The sequence below is a fragment of the Orcinus orca genome, chromosome 1 (genome assembly GCF_937001465.1).
Source record: "Orcinus orca chromosome 1, mOrcOrc1.1, whole genome shotgun sequence".
Taxonomy (NCBI): domain Eukaryota; kingdom Metazoa; phylum Chordata; class Mammalia; order Artiodactyla; family Delphinidae; genus Orcinus; species Orcinus orca.
In genome coordinates this window covers 144,933,942-144,953,723 of record NC_064559.1, presented here as the reverse complement: position 1 = coordinate 144,953,723, position 19,782 = coordinate 144,933,942, and the positions used below count along the sequence as shown (strand labels likewise).

The 19,782-nt window shown below is 39.9% G+C and overlaps 2 protein-coding genes across 13 annotated transcripts in view; one reads left to right on the top strand and one right to left on the bottom strand.

Moving 5' to 3' along the window:
- USP33 (ubiquitin specific peptidase 33) overlaps positions 1-15,606 on the bottom strand; it is an 89,341-nt gene extending 73,735 nt beyond the window's left edge. For 3 of the 5 annotated variants that reach the window (XR_007476145.1, XM_049707078.1, XM_033405919.2), the window contains exons 1-2: positions 15,492-15,602; positions 617-748 (exon numbers count right to left, since the gene is read on the bottom strand). Coding sequence is in view for 3 of the 5 variants with exons in the window: in XM_049707078.1 (XP_049563035.1) it covers positions 617-685 (69 nt within the window). In the remaining 2 variants the exon portion in view is untranslated. Of the gene's footprint in view, positions 1-616; positions 754-15,491 lie in introns of those variants that run through there. The other 2 variants (XR_004476890.2, XM_033405918.2) reach the window with 2 other exon arrangements.
- Positions 15,411-19,782, top strand: part of MIGA1 (mitoguardin 1) — a 91,226-nt gene continuing 86,854 nt past the window's right edge. For 4 of the 8 annotated variants that reach the window (XM_049707136.1, XM_049707133.1, XM_033405953.2 and 1 more), the window contains exons 1-2: positions 15,518-15,751; positions 18,637-18,750. In XM_049707136.1, the coding sequence (XP_049563093.1) occupies positions 18,652-18,750 (99 nt within the window). In that variant the 5' untranslated portion in view covers positions 15,518-15,751; positions 18,637-18,651. The other 4 variants (XM_033405948.2, XM_049707138.1, XM_033405950.2 and 1 more) reach the window with 4 other exon arrangements.

Below are 19,782 nucleotides of genomic sequence, written 5' to 3'. Positions count from 1 at the left end.
TTTGATAAGTTTTTTTTTTTTTGCGGTACGCGGGCCTCTCACTGTTGTGGCCTCTCCCGTTGTGGAGCACAGGCTCCGGACGCGCAGGCTCAGCGGCCATGGCTCACGGGCCCAGCCGCTCCGCGGCACGTGGGATCTTCCCGGACCGGGGCACGAACCCGTGTCCCCCCGCATCGGCAGGCGGACTCTCAACCACTGCGCCCAGGGAAGCCCAATTTTTTTTTTTTTTTAATGCATGCTGATATGGCAGCTGTCACATACAATCTAACAAAATTGTCTCGAATGGAGTTAAAGACACCTAAGCACTACTAGAGCCATCTTACGGAGGAAAACCAAACAAATGTTTTGGCCAACCCAATATAACTAATAAAGAGCTCATATATAAATGTGTGTATATATGTGTGCATATATGTGTGTGTGTGTGTGTGTGTGTGTGTGTGTTTCCATGAATCAATAAGACAATTAAATAGACAAAAGGCAAAAGTCATTGCTCCAGAAATTCCTGCGTGGAAAATGTATCAGGCATGTTATGTTACCGCAGAGTGTGAGCAAATTTAGCTCAACCCCAAAGTCTCCCCACCAACCTGCTTGATAACCAACATCCTCTTTGGCTTACCTGTCCTTCAGGGGTCCTAAGGCAAAGGGAAGACAAATGATGTGACTGTTCAAGGCAGGTGTGGCTCATTGCCTAGATGACAGCAGGCAAGTGCCTCTCATGTGGACACCAGGTCAAATCCTTGCTGTGGATCTGTCCTTATAAACGAAGCAAATGCACTCTGACAATGCAATCTCTCTCCCACTTTTAGCGTTCATGGATTCCCACCCTCCCTGCGAACTCATGGTTTACATTTATCCTTTTATCCCTTTATCTAGAATCCTTAATCCCTTACTTTTCTTCAAATAATACCTCAACAGTAGGCTGTAAGGAAGGATGCTATCATTGGGAAATCTATCAACTCCCCTCTCAGAGAGGAGAGATTATAGATTCCATAGTGTGAACACCCAGCTGAATCACACTAATTCTGGTATAGAACTCTGGAGGTGCCATTCGTGTCCAATGTGATGTGAACTGTATGCCCTGGAGCTGTGCATCAGGCCAGGTAGTGAAGGCTCTCCAAATGGGGCTGATGACCGGGATGGGGCAGGGCAGGAAAAGAATATCAAAGCAAATACTTTCTCCTTTTTTGCAACTAAGGGCAAGTAAAATAGCAAAGCACAAAACATACATTTCAATGCTCATGTAATTGAGACTGAATAAGCCTTCGCAAATGCTGTTCCCTCAGACACACTTTTGTCAGATATACTTTGACCTGATACCAAACTCCTATCCCTCATTTACCTAATTCCTACCTAGATATTCCCTGCTTAAAGTAGCACTCTTGGACTTCCCTGGCGGTGCAGTGGTTAAGAATCTGACTGCCAATGCATGGGACATGGGTTCGAGCCCTGGTCCGGGAAGACCCCACATGCCACAGAGCAACTAAGCCCATGTGCCACAACTACTGAGCCTGCGTGCCATGACTACTGAAGCTCACATGCCTAGAGCCATGCTCCGCAACAAGAGAAGCCACTGCAATGAGAAGCCCGCTCACTGCAACGAAGAGTAGCCCCTGCTCACCACAACTAGAGAAATCCCATGCACAGCAACGAAGACCCAATGCAGCCAAAAATAAATAAATTTATTTTAAAAATAATAAAGTAGCACTCTTAAACAAACAAATTAATTAATTAAAGTAGCACTCTTCACCCCATTATTTCTCATTTCAGTACCCTGTTTGTTTCTTTCAGAGAATTTATTATGAATTTGAATTATTTTAAGATTTTTGTGTGCACCTAATTTTTTGCCTATCTTCTCTGAACTGTAAGTATTTCTGTCTTGTTCACAATATTCTCAGAGATCAGCATTGCAGGACTCAAATATTTGCTGTCTCTCAACTGGGGACAGTGGATATTAGCCCCCTGGTAGATATTTGGCAATATCCTTGAAGAGGACTGGAGGAAAAAAGAGTCACATTCCTTTGCATTAACACGACAGGAGAGTCCAAAACGTTGTTAGTGCCACTGTTGAGAAACCCTGATTTAAACTGAGGCTTTATGTTTTTGGTTATAAGTGACAGAAACCTAATGAAACTGTGGTTCCTAATTTGATGAACAAACTGAATTTGGTAGGGGGTAAGCAGAAACCAATTTTATTCTCTCTTATTACTGTCCCTGAATATTTCTAAGGATCCCTCTCTATTCCTCAGACAAAATCTTAGGCAAAGGCTTTAGCTTTTTTCCCTGGTATTATGATCTCTTTTTCATTCATTTCTTAAATTTTCCATCTTACAACTCTAAGAGCAGAGTTCCTAGTTTAAAAAATCCCAAATAATGGGCATATTGTCTTCACCTGGGTTAAGTGCATGCCTAGGGGCATTCAACCAGAGGGTCAGGGGCATAAAAGAACAGAGCAGCTCCAAAGACAATTATGTGGATGAATGGAATGAAAGTTTCCAAGAGAGAAAAATAGGGGGTCAAGTCAACCCAATATCACACACACACACACACACACACACACACACACACACACACATGATATTGGTTTAAAGGCTGAGAAAGAAGATTTCTGATGAGCCAGACGGGGAAGGATTTTTTTAGGCAGAGAGAACAGCATAGGTGAAAGCACATGAGCAAGAGGCCATGTGCTAATTTGGGAACTTGTAAGGGGTCGATATTACTAGAGCAGAGACTGAGGGCAGGGAAACGGAACAGTCTAGACGCAGAAGGCAGATCATGAGTGATCATGTCTGCTAAGTAGACTTTTCCCTCTAAAGATCCATGAAGAACTTTGAGAAAGGTAGCGACATAATGAGATGTATATATTAGATTACTTGGATAGTAATGATTAGCATAGTTTGGAGACTATTGCAGAATCCAGACAAAGGAAGGTAAGGGCCTAGCAGTGGAGATGGCTGTGAGAACTACTTAGGAGATAAAAATCAATAGACTTTGAATCGACTACATGGGAGGTAGAACTTAGGAAGTTTCCTCTATGGATTCTCTTTATTTCTATTTTGAGAGTTCACTAACAAGTTTTTCTGACTCTAGTCTCAGTCTACTCTAGTACAGTGCCATACTTCTGAACACAACTCTTCCTAAAACACAAATCCAATCATGTAGCTCTTTAATGACTCCTTGTTGCCCCAGAGAATTTTTTCTCGCCAAGGGTCTAGGGTGAAAGGAGAAAATTTCCTAGGGGTTAATATCTAAGGATCTTGCACTGGTCTGAACCAGAGAATACCTTTCCAAATTGTGTGCCCTAGGCACCTGCTCCCCTAACCCTAGTCCCCTTTGGCTTTAGTATTAGCCAAATTTACTCCTCCTATCTCATTTTTTGTTATACCCAACAAAACACACTTTCCTCAAACTATTCTAATCTACATCCCATTCTCCTAAAAGGCAAAACACTTGCTTGTGCCTCTCCTATTTAGTGCTGCTTTCCCTAACCCTATCCCTTAGAATGACCTTTTGTCCTTTGCCCTTTATCTTAAAAGTGAACTCTACTCATCTCTCAAGAGTCACCTCCTAGGAGAAGCTTTCATCAACTTTCCCAGGTCATGTGGGTCCTTCCTTGTATTCTATGTCATGCTCTCTAGTGATATTATACTGCTGATTATAAATTATACAGTGTAATGTCATTATTATATATTGCAATAATTTTTTCACTTTTCAGTCTCCTGAACCAAACTATGCACAGGGATTTTTCTTACTCACCCTAGTATTTTCAGCATTGAGCACACTACAGGGCACACTGTAGGAAATGGACAAATTAATAAATTTGCTGCTTAAAGAGATGAATAAATGTGAAAATATTAAAGAAATATGATATAGTGTCTAACTTGAAGAGATAGTAATTTTCTTTTTCTTTTTTTTTTTTGCTCTGTTGTGTCTTCATTGCTGCACTCGGGCTTTCTCTAGTTGCAGCGAGCGAGGGCTACTCTTTGTTGTGGTGCGCAGGCTTCTCACTGCGGTTCCTTCTCTTGTGGAGCATGGGCTCCAGGCTCACGGGCTTCAGTAATTGTGGCTCACAGGCTCTAGAACGCAGGCTCAGTAGTTGTGGTGCACAGGCTTAGTTGCTCCATGGCATGTGGGATCTTTCTGGACCAGGGCTCAAACCCGTGCCCCTGAGTTGGCAGGCGGATTCTTAACCACTGCGCCACCAGGGAAGTCCCGGTAATTTTCTTATACGTTTAAAAATGTTTATCATTTAAATGTATAGACAGCAGATATAGTTCTTTCCATTTTATTACTTTTAGAAATAGCACATGGTTTTCTAGACCTTTGTAACGTTATGAATTCTAAATGTACAAAATAAGAATTCTTGTTTCCTTGAGGTTTAATTTTACTATGATTGCTCTTTATTTTTTTTAAATATTTATTTATTTATTTGGCAGCAGGATATTCCCTGCTGCGTGTGGGATCTTCGCTGTGGCATGCAGTATCTAGCTCCTGCCTTGGGAGACCAGAGTCTTAGCCACTGGACCACCAGGGAAGTCCCTCTGGCTCTTTTTTTTTTTTTTACATTTTTTAATTTAATTTTATGTATTTGTTTATACGGTGGGTTCTTATTAGTTATCTATTTTATACATATTAGTGTATACATGTCAATCCTAATCTCCCAATTCATCACACCACCACCCCCCGAGCCACTTTCCCCCCTTGGTAGCCATACATTTATTCTCTACATCTGTGTCTCTATTTCTGCCTTGCAGACCAGTTCATCTGTACCATTTTTCTAGATTCCACATATATGCGTTAATACACGATATTTATTTTTCTCTTTCTGACTTACTTCACTCTGTATGACAGTCTCTAGATCCATCCACATCTCAACAAATGACCCAATTTCGTTCCTTTTTATGGCTGAGTAACATTCCATTGTATATATGTACCACAACTTCTTTATCCATTCGTCTGTCAATGGGCATTTAGGTTGCTTCCATGACCTGGCTATTGTAAATAGTGCTGCAATGAACATTGAGGTGCATGTGTCTTTTTGAATTATGGCTTTCTCTGGGTATATGCCCAGTAGTGGGATTGCTGGGTCATATGGTAATTCTATTTTTAGTTTTTTAAGGAACCTCCATACTGTTCTCCATAGTGGCTGTATCAATTTACATTCCCACCAGCAGGGCAGGAGGGTTCCCTTTTCTCCACACCCTCTCCAGTATTTGTTGTTTGTAGATTTTCTGATGATGTCCATTCTGACTGGTGTGAGGTGATACCTCATTGTAGCTTTGATTTGCATTTCTCTAATAATTAGTGATATTGAGCAAATTTTCATGTGCTTCTTGGCCATCTGTGTGTCTTTTTTGGAGAAATGTCTATGGAGGGCTTCTGCCCATTTCTGGATTGGGTTGTTTGTTTTTTTACTATTGAGCTGCATGAGCTGTTTATATATTTTGGAGATTAATCCTTTGTCCTTTGATTCATTTGCAAATATTTTCTCCCATTCTGAGGGTTGTCTTTTCATCCTGTTTGTAGTTTCCTTTGCTTTTCAAAACGTTTTAAGTTTCATTAGGTCCCATTTGTTTATTTTCGTTTATATTTCCATTACTCTAGGAGGTGGATCAAAACAGATATTGCTGTGATTTATGTCAAAGAGTGTCCTTCCTATGTTTTCCTCTAAGAGATTTATAGTGTCCAGTCTTACATTTAGGTCTCTAATCCATTTTGAGTTTATTTTTGTGTATGGTGTTAGGGAGTGTTGTAATTTCATTCTTTTACATGTAGCTGTCCAGTTTTCCCAGCAACACTTATTGAAGAGACTGTCTTTTCTCCATTGTATATCCTTGCCTCCTTTGTCATAGATTAGTTAACCATAGGTGTGTGGCTTTATCTCTGGGCTTTCTATTCTGTTCCATTGATCTATATTTCTGTTTTTGTGCCAGTACCATATTGTCTTGATTACTGTAGCTTTGTAGTATAGTCTGAGGTCAGGGAGTCTGATTCCTCCAGCTCCATTTTTTTCCCTCAAGACTGCTTTGGCTATTCGGGGTCTTTTGTGTCTCCATACAAATTTTAAGATTTTTTTGTTTTAGTTCTGTAAAAAAAAAAAAAGCCACTGGTAATTTGAAAGGGATTACAATGAACTGCAGATTTCTTTGGGTAGTATAGTCATTTTCACAATATTGATTCTTCCAATCAAGAACATGGTATATCTCTCCATCTGTTTGTGTCATCTTTGATTTCTTTCATCAGTGTCTTATAGTTTTCTGAGTGCAGCTTTTTTACCTCCTTAGGTAGGTTTAGTCCTAGGTATTTTATACTTTTTGTTGCAATGGTGAATGGGATTGTGTCCTTAATTTCTCTTTCTGATCTTTCGTTGTTAGTGTAGAGGAATGCAAGAGATTTCTGTGAATTAATTTTCTATTCTGCAACTTTACCAAATTAATTGATTAACTCTAGTAGCTTTCTGGTGGCATCTTTAGGATTCTCTATGTATGGTGTCATGTCATCTGCAAACACTGACAGTTTTACTTCTTCTTTTCCAATTTGTTTTCCTCTTATTTCTTTTACTTCTCTGATTGCCATGGCTAGGACTTCCAAAACAATGTTCAGTAACAGTAGTGAGACAGGACATCCTTGTCTTGTTCCTGATCTTAGAGGAAATGCTTTCAGTTTGAGAATGATATTTGCTGTGGGTTTGTTATATATGGACTTTATTATGTTGAGGTAGGTTCCCTCTATGCCCACTTTCTGGAGAATTTTTTATCATAAATGGGTGTGAAATTCTGTTAAAAGCTTTTTCTGCATCTATTGAGATGATCATATGGCTTTTATTCTTTAATTTGTTACTATGGTGTATCACATTGATTAATTTGCATATATTGAAGAATCCTTACATCCCTGAGATAAATCCCACTTGATCACGGTGCATGATCCTTTTAATGTGTTGTTGGATTCTGTTTGCTAGTGTTTTGTTGAGGATTTTTGCATCTATATTCATCAGTGGTATTGGTCTGTAATTTTCTTTTTTTGTAGTATCTTCATCTGGTTTTGGTATCAGGGTGATGGTGGCCTCATAAAATGAGTTTGGGTGTGTTCCTTCCGCTGCAATTTTTTGGAAGAGTTTGAGAAGGATGGGTGTTAGCTCTTCTCTAAATGTTTGATAGAATTCACCTGTGAAGCCATCTGGTCCTGGACTTTTGCTTGTTGGAAGATTTTTAATCACAGTTTCATTTTCATTACTTGCGATTGGTTTGTTCATATTTTCCATTTCTTCCTGGTTCAGTCTTGGAAGCTTATACCTTTCTAAGAAATTTGTCCATTTCTTCTAGGTTGTCCATTTTATTGGCATATAGTTGCTTGTTGTATTCTCTTCTGAAGCTTTGTATTTCTGCGGTGTCGTAACTTCTCTGTTTTCATTTCTAATTTTATTGATTTGAGTCCTCTCCCTCTTTTTCTTTTTTCTTTTTTTGTGGTATGCGGGCCTCTCACTGGTGTGGTCTCTCCCGTTGCAGAGCACAGGCTCCGGACGCGCAGGCTCAGCGGCCATGGCTCACGGGCCCAGCCACTCCGCAGCATGTGGGATCTTCCCGGACCGGGGCACGAACCCGTGTCCCCTGCATCGGCAGGCGGACTCTCAACCACTGCTCCACCAGGGAAGCCCTCCCTCTTTTTCTTGATGAGGTTTATCAATTTTGTTTATCTTCTCAAAGAACAAGCTTTTAGTTTTATTGATCTTTGCTACTCTTTTCTTTGTTTCTATTTCATTTTTTTCTGATCTGATCTTTATGATTTCTTTCCTTCTACTAACTTTGGGTTTTGTTTGTTCTTCTTTCTGTAGTTACTTTAGGTATAAGGTGAGATTGTTTACTTGAGATTTTTCTTGTTCCTTGAGGTAGGCTTGTACTGCTATAAACTTCCGTCTTAGAACTGCCTTTGCTGCATCCTATAGGATTTGGATCATCCTGTTTTCGTTGTCATTTGTCTCTAGGTATTTTTTGATTTCCTCTTTGATTTCTTTAGTGATCTCTTGGCTATTTAGTTACATATTGTTTAGCCTCCATGTGTTTGTGTTTTTTACATTTTTTCCCTGTAATTGATTTCTAATTTCATAGCGTTGTGGTTGGAAAAGATGCTTGGTATTATTTCTATTTTCTTAAATTTACTGAGGCTTGATTTGTGACCCAAGATGTGATCTATCCTGGAGAATGTTCCCTGTGCAATTGCAAAGAAAGTATAATCTGCTGTTTTTGGATGGAATGTCCTATAAATATCAATTACATCTATCAGGTCTATTGTGTCATTTAAAGCTTTTGTTTCCTTATTAATTTTCTGTCTGGATGATTTATCCATTGGTGTAAGTGAGGTGCTAAAATTCCCCACTATTACTGTGTTACTGTCGATTTCCTCTTTTATAGCTGTTAACAGTTCCGTTATGCATTGAGGTGCTCCTATGTTGGGCGCATATATGTTTATAATTGCCATATCTTCTACTTAGATTGGTCCCTTGATCATTATGTAGTGTCCCTCCTTTTAACATTCTGTATTTTAAAGTCTATTTTATCTGAGTATTGCTACTCCAGCTTTCTTTTGATTTCCATTTGCATGGAATATCTTTTTTCATCCCCTCACCTTCAGTCTGTATATGTCCCTAGGTCTGAAGTGGGTCTCTTGTAGACAGCATATATATAGGTCTTGTTTTTGTATCCATTTAGCGAGCCTGTGTCTTTTTGTTGGAGCATTTAATCCATTCAAGTTTAAGGTAATTTTTGATATGTATGTTCCTGTTACCATTTTCTTAATGTAATGGGTTTGTCTTTGTCGGTCCTTTTCTGCTCTTGTGTTTCCCACTTAGAGAAGTTCCTTTAGCCTTTGTTGTAGAGCTGATTTGGTGGTGCTGAATTCTCTTAGCTTTTCCTGTTGTAAAACTTTTGATTTCAACATCGCATCTGAATGAGATCCTTGTCAGGTAGAGTAATCTTGGTTGCAGGTTCTTAACTTTCATCACTTTAAATATATTGTGCCACTCTCTTCTGGCTTGCAGAGTTTCTGCTGAGAAATCAGCTGTTAACCTTATGGGAGTTCCCTTGTATATTACTTGTCATTTTTCCCTTGTTGCTTTCAATAATTTGTCTTTAATTTTTGTCAATTTGATTACTGTGTGTCTTGGCGTGTTTCTCCTTGGGTTTATCCTTCCTGGGACTCTCTGCGCTTCCTGGACTTCGGTGGCTATTTCCTTTCCCATGTTAGGAAAGTTTTCGACTATAATCTCTTCAAATATTTTCTTTGATAGGTTTCTTTCCTTCTCTTCTCTCCTTCTGGGACCCCTATAATTCGAATGTTGGTGTGTTTAATATTGTCCCAGAGGTCTCTTAGGCTGTCTTCATTTCTTTTCATTCTTTTTTTCTTTATTCTGTTCCGTGGCAGTGAATTCCACCATTCTGTCTTCCAGGTCACTTATCCGTTCTTCTGCCTCAGTTATTGTGCTATTGATTCTTTCTAGTGTATTTTTCCTGTCAGTTATTGTACTGTTTATCTCTGTTTGTTTGTTCTTTAATTCTTCTAGGTGTTTGTCCTTTAATTCTTCTCGGTCTTTGTTAAACATTTCTTGCATCTTCTCGATCTTTGCCTCCATTCTTTTTCTGAGGTCCTGGATCATCTTCACTATCATTATTCTGAATTCTTTTTCTGGAAGTTTACCTATCTCTACTTCATTTAGTTGTTTTTCAGGGGTTTTATATTGTTCCTTCATCTGGTACAAAGTCCTCTGCCTTTTCACTTTGTCTGTCTTTCTGTGAATGGGGTTTTCCTTCCACAGGCTGCAGAATTTTAGTTCTGCTTCTGCTGTCTGTACTCTGGTGAATGAAGCTATCTAAGAGACTTGTGCACACTACCTGATGGGAGGGACTGGTGGTGGGTTGAGCTGACTGTTGATCTGGTGGGCAGAGCTCAGTAAAACTTTAATCTGCTTGTCTGCTGATGGGTGGGGCTGGGTTCCCTCCCTGTTGGGTGTTTGGCCTGAGGCGACCCAGCACTGGAGCCTACAGGCCCTTTGGTGGGGCTAATGGCCATCTCTGGGAGGGCTCACAGCAAGGAGTACTTCCCAGAACTTCTGCTGCCAGTGTCTTTGTCCCCACAGTGAGCCATCGCCACCCTGTCTCTGCAGGATACCCTCCAACACTAGCAGGTAGGTCTGGTTCAGTCTCCTATGGGGTCACTGCTCCTTCCCCTGGGTCCTGATGCACACACTACTTTGTGTGTGCCCTCCAAGACTGGAGTCTCTGTTTCCCCCAGACCTGTCAATGTCCTGCATCAAATCCCACTAGCCTTCAAAGTCTGATCCTCTAGGAATTCCTCCTCCTGTTGCCGGACACCCAGGTTGGAAAGGCTGACGTGGGGCTCAGAACCTTCACTCTACTGGGTGGACTTCTGTGGTATAAGTGTTCTCCAGTTTGTGAGTCGCCCACCCAGCAGTTGTGGGATTTGATTTTATTGTGATTGCACCTCTCCTACCATCTCATTGCAGGTTCTCCTCTGTCTTTGGATGTGGCGTATCTTTTTTGGTGAGTTCCAGTGTCTTCCTTTCGATGACTGTTCAGCAGTTAGTTGTGATTCTGGTGCTCTCGCAATAGGGAGTGAGTGCACGTCCTTCTATTCCACCATCTTCATTTCTTTTCCCTATTGCTCTTTACTTTAAAGTAACTTTAGAATAAACTGGCTTACCTAAACTCTTAATAGAAAAACATCTGTGTTGTTTACACTTTATTTTACATTTTGATGTAAATACTTCCCAATGGAACGCATGCCTCTTATTGGAGCAGCTTAGCATTTTGATAACTACTGAGGCAATGCAGGGAGAGCATGCGCTACATCAGTCTCTGGCCTCAGATCTCTAGGTTTTATCATTTTCATAATCTCTTTAAGCCTCGATTTTTTGACCTAAGAAATGGCAATAATAATTTTGGGGGGTAACAGCTTTATTGGGATACAATTCACATGCTATATAATTCATGTATTTAAAGTACACAATTGAATAAGTTTTAGCATATTCACAGATTTGCACAACTAGTACCACAGTCTAAGTTTAGAATATCTCACTACCCCATACCCATTAGAAGTCCCATACCCTTTAAGGAGTCCCCTCCATTTCCTCTCAGCCCTTTGTGCCCTGGGCGGTCACTAACTTACTTTCTCAATAGATTTTCCTATTCTGGAGGTTCATGTAAACAGAATCATACAGGAACATAATCTTTTATGACTGGCTTCTTAACATGTTTTCAAGGTTTACCCATGTTGTAGCATGTATCAGTACTTCATTCCTTTTTATGGCCAAATAATATTCCATTATATGAATATACTACATTTTATTCATCCATTCATCAGTTGATAGACATTTGGGTTGCTTTCATTTTTTAGCTATTATGCATAATGCTACTATGCACATTCGTGTACAAATTTTTACTTCAATGTATGTTCTCATTTCTCTTGGTTATTGTCTAAGTGTAGAATTGCTGGGCCATGTGGTACTCTATGTTTAACATTCTGAGGAACTGAATCTGCAATATTTGGATGTGTATGGAATAGATGTTCTAAATTAGCATCTAGAACAATACTCTGAGTTCTAGATGCCTTGGTTGGCTTAGTTCTGACTTGTAGAGGAGTCTTGTCAAACACTCTTGGGTGGGTGATAAGAACAAAGATACAAGGGCCAGTATATGTCCTATGGCATTGTGTAGATTTAAAGGAGGTCTTGAGTTATTGCTGGGGACTCTGCAGGTTTTAGCAGTTAATGGAAACGGTAATTGGGTATATGAATTACCTAAAAGAATTCATTTACTTAGGTAATGTCATTGGTTTTAATTGTCAAAGTGCTAGACTTTGGTCAGGTTTAATGTTGTCACTTGATAAGCACTGTTTCCATCAATAATTAGTGAAGTACACTGGTCATATATTGTCTCAGATGGACTGAGCAGTAATCCTAAATGTCTGAAATAAAATATCAGATATACCCAATCAGTGTAGTTAAATACGACGTCAGTGCTTTCTGCCTGTGCCCCACTCCTAAGAGCTGGCTCTTTTCTTATAGGTCCCTTTTATGTGTTCCTCAATGACTTCCCCTCCCCCTGCCTTGCTGGGCACTTTTCACTGTTTCATTTCCTAATACTTTGAAAAAATCTGTAGCTAACCTTTTATCAATAGATGGTCCGCTTAGCTCCTGATTTCAACAGACGACCTTTTAAGATAACTGAAGCCTGCTACATTCTATGGTGTTCACATGGTCCACAGGAAAACTTTTCTTGCAAGATTGCTAGTATAGGGCATTTCTGCTGCAGCCCTCTCTCTCTGCTCAGTCATCAAAGGCCTCTTTGGGTAGTCTGTTGCCTTTAGATTTTTCAGGTGACATAAACTACAGGGCACAGAGGTCAAATTGTCTGAATTTCTTAAAATTCTTTCACTTGGCTCAAGGTGGTGATAGGACGGAATAAGCAAGTACCCTTCTCTCTCCACTCTTGGGGAAGAAGAATGAAAAAGGCACAGCACTCCAGAAAATTGTCTCCTGAGTATTTCCATTCTCCAATCTTTTTTGATCAATTCTGCCACATCATTCCCTGGAGGTACATGAGGGCTAAGAGTTGCTAAATGGGCTGCCCTTTCTCCTAGCATGCCCTGTGTGGATGATTTAGCATTCCTTTTTAGAATGTTCAGGGCACTTGGCATCTATTTTGCTCAGCTTTGGAGCTTCTGCTGAAAGACATGGAAAAGTCCCACTTGATATGCCATATATCTTAGAAATATGTGCCAGGGAATGTTCTAAGTTCTTAACCATTTTTTGATGTCATTGGATTTTGATGTCAATGGATTCCATTGACATTCTGGTAAATCCTATGGACCCCTTTCTCAAAGTAATGTTTTTATGCATATAAAATAAAATATGTAGGATTACCAAGGAAACCAATTATATGGAAATAAGAGTTTTATCCTTGGATTCCACAGAAGTACAAGTAACCCAAGTTAAAAACTTATATAAGAATCTTAGGGGGGGAGGGATAAATGGGAGATTGGGATCGACATACACACCACCATATAAAATAGATAACTATGGGACTTCCCTGGTGGCACCGTTGTTAAGAATCTGCCTGCCAATGCATGGGACATGGGTTCGAGCCCTGGTCCAGGAAGATCCCACATGCCATGGAGCAACTAAGCCTGTGCGCCACAACTACTGAGCCTGCGTTCTAGAGCCCGCAAGCCACGAGCCACAACTACTGAGCCTGTGTGCCACAACTACTGAAGCCTGCGTGCTTAGAGCCCATGCTCCACAACAAGAGAAGTCACCGTAATAAGCCCGCACACCGCAACAAGCCCGCACACCGCAACAAAGGGTAGCCCCCGCTCGCCGCAACTAGAGAAAGCCCACGCACAGCAAGGAAGACCCAACGCAGCCATAAATAAACAAATAAATTTATTTAAAAAAAGAGGATATATGTATATGTATAACTGACTCACTTTGCTGTGCAGCAGAAAGTAACACAACATTGTAAATCAACTATGATCTAATAAAAATTTTTTTAATCCTAAAAAAAACCTATATAAGATTCTTAGTGCTTTACAAGTATTATTACATTTCTCTTCTCAACATCCCAATGAGGAAACTGAGGCATAATGAGGGTTAGTACCTTGCCTAAGACCATGCACCTAGTAAGTGGCAGAGAAAGAATTCAAACCGTGGCAATCTGACTCCACAGTATTGTTCAATACTATGCAGACAGGATACCCAAATTCACTAATGGTTGATGTAGCAAGTACCTCAGTATTTGAACGATAGCAACAACTAATATTATTTCATGAATTCCACTTCCTGGTTTGGTGAGCACTACATGATGACTTTGGTTATCTGGGGGAGGATCAGACCTTTAGAATTAATCCAAGTGCCATTTTTTTTCCTGGGCCAGGATAGCAGAAGATATCAAAGATAGCAATGTTCAAATATAAGACTGTGTCCATCTGTTGCTAACATCCACATGGACCACCCTGTCCTATGGTTTAAGCTACTATTTGTTCAGTTTTCTTTTGCTTCTAGCTAACAGCATCCTACCTGATATATTCAATAATGACTAAGATTGGATATTCTGGTAACCCAGGAGAAGAGAGGCTTGGAGCAAATTACACTGATTTAGCAAAATAAATACAATCTGATAGTTCTTATTCTCCTGTTAAAGAGTAAAATCCATACCCAGTGTGTAATAATATCTTTCTCATAATGGTTATTGTGGAATTAAAGGAGAGAGTGTTCATAGGAAAGTTGCTTTAAGTGAGAGTCATCATTATTTCTGTTCTTCCCATTAGGCTGAACGTTTGGAAGTTGTGGGAAATAGGGAGGAGGCACAGACAGGAGATGGAGGAATAAACAAACATAGCCTTACAAATTCCAGGTTCTTCAAGTGTCAAGAGCACTGTTCACAAGTGCACAATACTTTCACACACAACTCAGTCTGTGTATTTTTAGCTATTGTTCATCCGGTAACGTCAGACACTGGCATTACCATTCTCCCTATTTTCCATTTCACTAAATGGGAATTTCGAACACTACCAGAAAAGACTGTTCGTTCTTGATTCTTAGATAGGAATAGTAGCATGTGCTCTCATGTTTTAGCAATCCTTACAAAATTATTTTGGCTTTTCACCACAAATATGCTCAGAAATTGGAATTTTAAAATCTGCAGTTCTGATGGAATGTTTTGGCTCAGGACTGCACTTAGAAACAGCATGCTGTTTTCTGTTGTTCTCCCTCCCACCCTATTAGTTTACTGTGTATTAGAACCTCGGAGCTGTGAATACATTGCCTAACCCCTCAGAGTTGACCATATTCACATATTATTTGGTAGCCTAATTCAGTAGGAAATGTGGAGAAAAGCTAAAGAGGAATTGAAATCAATAATAACTTCATCATTACTACAGGATTGGAATACCTCAACATTAATTTGTTTGGGGGCTGAGCGTCTATAGTAGTTCTTAATCTGGGACCTGTGGATTGGTTTTGGGCATCTAACCTCATATATATATACACACACACACACATATATATATATACACACACACACACACACACACACAATTTTTTCTTTTAATAGTATGTGAGTGTATTTTTTTAACACTGTATTTAAATGACATATGGGGAAAAGTCCCCGTAGTTTTCACCAGATTCATAGTATGGTCCTAGAGCCCTCAAATGGTTACGAACTAGGATGCTAGCTCTTGACAGCACTGTAAGAGGATGCAATTCTTCCATTCTATATTTTACATCTATCTGGCAGGGCGAGAGCCTCTACCCTAAACAAAAATGGCGGGAGCTGCTTCACACGTAGCCCCTCACGCAGAAAGGCTAGGAGGCCCCCGCGACTTTCTCTCCACCTTCCCACTCCTGACCCCGGAAGGACTCCGCCCCCGGGGTCGGCCTGCGGCTCGCTGCGGCGGGGAAGTAGGCGTGGGCAGGCTACACTTACCCAGGAGCGCCAGGTACGCGGATGGAGCAGGCGGGCGGAGGGTCGGGTGGGGTCGCAGCGGCCACGGGGTAGAGGCTGCTGGGCGGGTAGGAGCGCCAGCCTGCGACCTCTGGACTCCGAGTGCGGGTGGAAAAACAGAAAGCCGGAGGGAGGCCCGCCCGGGACCGCTGAATCAGGGTGGGCTGGCGACCGCTTGGAGCCGGAGCGAGGGTCGGTCGGGGCGGCTGAACCGAGAGGGAGCCCCTTTCCTGGTCCTCTTGGTAAAGAAAAAGGAAGCCCTCAGAGGAGAGCGCGGTGGGGGTGAGGGAGGCCTGAGGGAGGGGCAGCTAGTGTGGTACAAGTTCCTGCAAGAATGTCAGTGGTTTGAGCAGGGAGTGGTTTTTGGATGTGGAAGATTACGCTTTCCTTGAAGATGCTTTCCGAGAATAATTTAGCATCGGGAGGTTTGTGGCGTTAGAGGCCTAATGTAAATAAAGTTTTTCAACTTTTATTTTCTGGAGGGAGGACTCCAAAAGGTCTTGCTCGTGCACAGACCTTTATTTTTTATCATTATTGCAACTAAGCATTTTTTGCTGTATTTCAAGGATCTTCTCAGATTTCGGTTGTATAGATTATCAAAATTTTGTGGATATTTCAGACTTTCATTCTTGCTTGGATTATGAAGTTCAATTTTAGGGTGTTTAAGAAACAAATTCTATTTATGACACTTATTTTTAACTCTCTCGTGGTTAGAATGGAGAGAAGCGAGTAATATTACAGAGTATAATATTTTTAGTGATGTTTTAGACCCCCCTCTCGAAATTCGAATAATCATGAATCTGCCTTCATGTTTTTTAAAATTAATATTTATGAAAGCAACTGAAATGACCAGTTTTTAAAAGCTATTCAGTTATTAATGATTAAGTTTGGAATCACTTCCTCAGTGATTTTAAATGAAAGGGAATGAGGTGGTTAGAATGCAAAAATAGAAATTTGTCAGAATTCTTTTAAGAAAACCCCTGCGGCAAATTGAAGTGATTGCTTTATTTTCTTTCTCCTCTGCTTAAAAATCTGGAACTCTGTTATGGAGAAAATCACTTTGGGTGAATTACTCTCAGTATCTTTTTTTTTTTAATTTTTAATTCAATGGCACAGATAGCTTTAATGATCCAGAATCTATTTCGTTACCAAAAATGTTTCTCTAAAAGAAATTGTCAGGTTTTTTTGGGTTTTTTTTTGGGGGGGGGGGATAAATGTGCTTCCCCTCCTTTTTTTTTGTGTAACATTTCAAAAAAGAAGTACATGTAGGCACTTAAACAATCAAATATTACAGAAGCACTTATAATGAAAAACAGTGGTTCCCTGCCCAGCCTCCCAACATCCCTAGTCTCATTCCTCAGAAGTCTGTTTTTCACTTGTTTAACTGTTTCTTCATGATTTCCTTTGTATTTCTGAATAATATGTCTCTATCACAGTTTGTTGGTTAGAATAAATGTACTTCAATTAGAACTAATTACACTGAGCTGAAATATTCTAATTAGAATATGAGTGAGGGGGAATTAAGTTTATACTCCTTGAGTGTCCGTAATAGGGAAAAGGTAAACGGTCAGTAGCAGTAACCCACCTTAAGAAGTATTACTGTGCTTGATGTGAAAGGAAACTACTACTTAATCAGTAGTTTGTTTTTTTTTGTTTGTTTGTTTGTTTTTTTCCGGTACGCGGGCCTCTCACTGTTGTGCCCTCTCCCGTTGCGTGTGCTCCGGAAGCGCAGGCCCAGCGGCCATGGCTCACGGGCCCAGCCGCTCCGCAGCACGTGGGATCTTCCCAGACCGGGGCACGAACCCGCGTCCCCTGCATCGGCAGGCAGACTCTCAACCACTGCGCCACCAGGGAAGCTCTTAATCAGTAATTTTGATAGTTGTCCGAAAAAAAAAAACGGGGCTTATTAACGGAAGGGATTAGTCTACTAGAGTTTAGAAAAAGAGAGCAGAGATATATGCAGAAATAAAGGACTTAAAGTATAGTAAATAAGTTTTTATAGAGGGATTGTTGGTAGTTTCTGTTTTCTCTTTGGTAGTTTGTACAGCACTCTGCAAGGGAAAGAAGTATTGAATTCGGTAGGCCTAAACATTCTGGCTAGTGGGGAAGCCTACTCTTGTACATCAGGCTCTTTCCCAGCTTGTATGAAATATTCCTTAGGGTCCATTAATTTTGTGCTCACCACACAGCCTTTTATACTTAATTCAACTCCCTGCAATGTCTTATTTCAGAAAGGGTATGTTTCGATAGCATATAAAGGTATTCTTTCACTAGATAGTGTATTTCCTTATTATAAATGAGCAAATTTGTAAACTAATTTATATTAATACTCTGTGAATTTGTTTAGTGTGTATCCAGCTGGGTACACTGATAAAATTGAGTTTCTGGCTCTACAAAGCATAGACCCAGACCCTGAACCATCATGTTTCTGTCAGCGTTGTGCTACCTTTAAGGGCGTCTCTCAGTGATGACTGCCTTCTCTGTGGACAACTGATGTTTCTTTCTTTGGTTTCAATAGAAATAGGCATTCAAACAATATTAAAATTTCATAGCATGTATGTCATTTCTTTCAAGAGCTTTAAAATGGGATAGTAGGATCAACTATATTCCAGTATAAAATAAAAATTTTTCTAAAATGGGACAGTAGGAGAATAAATGCTTGAGTTCTGAAGTTCAGTGAGCCCTGAGGTTCATTTTTAGCCCTTAGAGTCAAGATTCCAATCAGATTTCTTTCAGTACCTGCCCCCACCCAATGCTGTTATTGGAAGGAAATAAGTGGGAAGAAAAATATTTTAAATTACTATTTAACAGCTGAAACATTTATTTAACCAGAAAAGAGAGAATCTAGAACCTGCAGTTTTCTAAGGAAAATTTACTACTTGAACTCAAAATTGAAATCTAACTCATTTTCTTTTTGGTTACTTTGGTGATTAATAAACTTTTAGCTCAAGTAAATTTGGCTCAGAATGTTATTTTCTTCAGGTTAGTGTGCAAAAAAGACAGCTGTTTAATTAAGTGCAAAAAAGAAAGCTGTTTAAAAAGAGTTAAATTTTCAATTTGTGTCTTTCATTTATAGAATAACCAGAAATCTTTGTGGCTAATATATTTTTTGTTTCATTTATTGAAGATTAGAAGAGGAGTCATGTCAGAAGAAACAGTAAGTGAATCACAGTTTTCCCTGAGGACAGCAGCACTAAGAGTGTTTGATCTTCCTCTGTCTTGGTACTATTCTCTCTGCCAGGTAAAAAAAAAAAAAAAAAAAAAAATGAAATACGAAGTTGAATAATAAGTCTGTTGCTCAGAGCGTATTGTGTTTACAGTATTTAAATTTCATTTGGGGTTTTAAATGCTTCAAAGTGTTTATTAAAGTAGTTTAAAACTTACTTGGTTTTTATTTATTTCACGTTTTTTTGTTGTTATCATATTCATAACTCTTAAAAGGAGATTGTATTACTTTAAAAAAATCTTCCTACCTTAAGTGAATTTACAGTCTATTACAGTTATTTTCAGAGAATTATGTTATTCAGATAGGCTTGTTCTCACTATTACAGTCCTTTAATTTTAACTTTATTTTATTGTGGTAAAATATATGTAACATAAAATTTACCATTTTAGGGCTTCCCTGGTGGCGCAGTGGTTGAGAGTCCGCCTGCCGATGCAGGGGACACAGGTTCGTGGCCCGGTCCGGGAAGATCCCACATGCCGCAGAGCGGCTGGGCCCATGAGCCATGGCCGCTGAGCCTGCGCGTCCGGAGCTTGTGCTCCGCAACGGGAGAGACCACAACAGTGAGAGGCCCGCGTACCGCAAAAAAAAAAAAAAAAATTTACCATTTTAACCATTTTTAAATGTGCAGTTCAGTAGCATTAGGTACATTGACACTATTGTGCAACCAATCTTGAGAACTCTTCATCTTGCAAAACTGGAACTCTGGAGCAATTCTTTATTCCCGCTCCCACCAGCTACTGGCAACCACCATTCTCTATTCTGTCTCTATGGATTTGATTTGACTACTCTAGGTACCTCATAAGTGGAGTTACATAGTATTTGCCTTTTTGTGACTGGCTTACTTCACTTAGCAAAATGTTTTCAAGGTTCATCCATGTTGTAGCATGTGTCAGAATTCCTTCTTTTTCCCCAAGTTGGATAACATTTGATTTTATGAATATACCACATTTTGTTTATTCATTCATTCATTGCTGGAACTTGGGTTGCTTCTACCTTTTGGCTTTTGTGACTAATGCTGCTGTGAACATGACTGTACAAGTATCTATT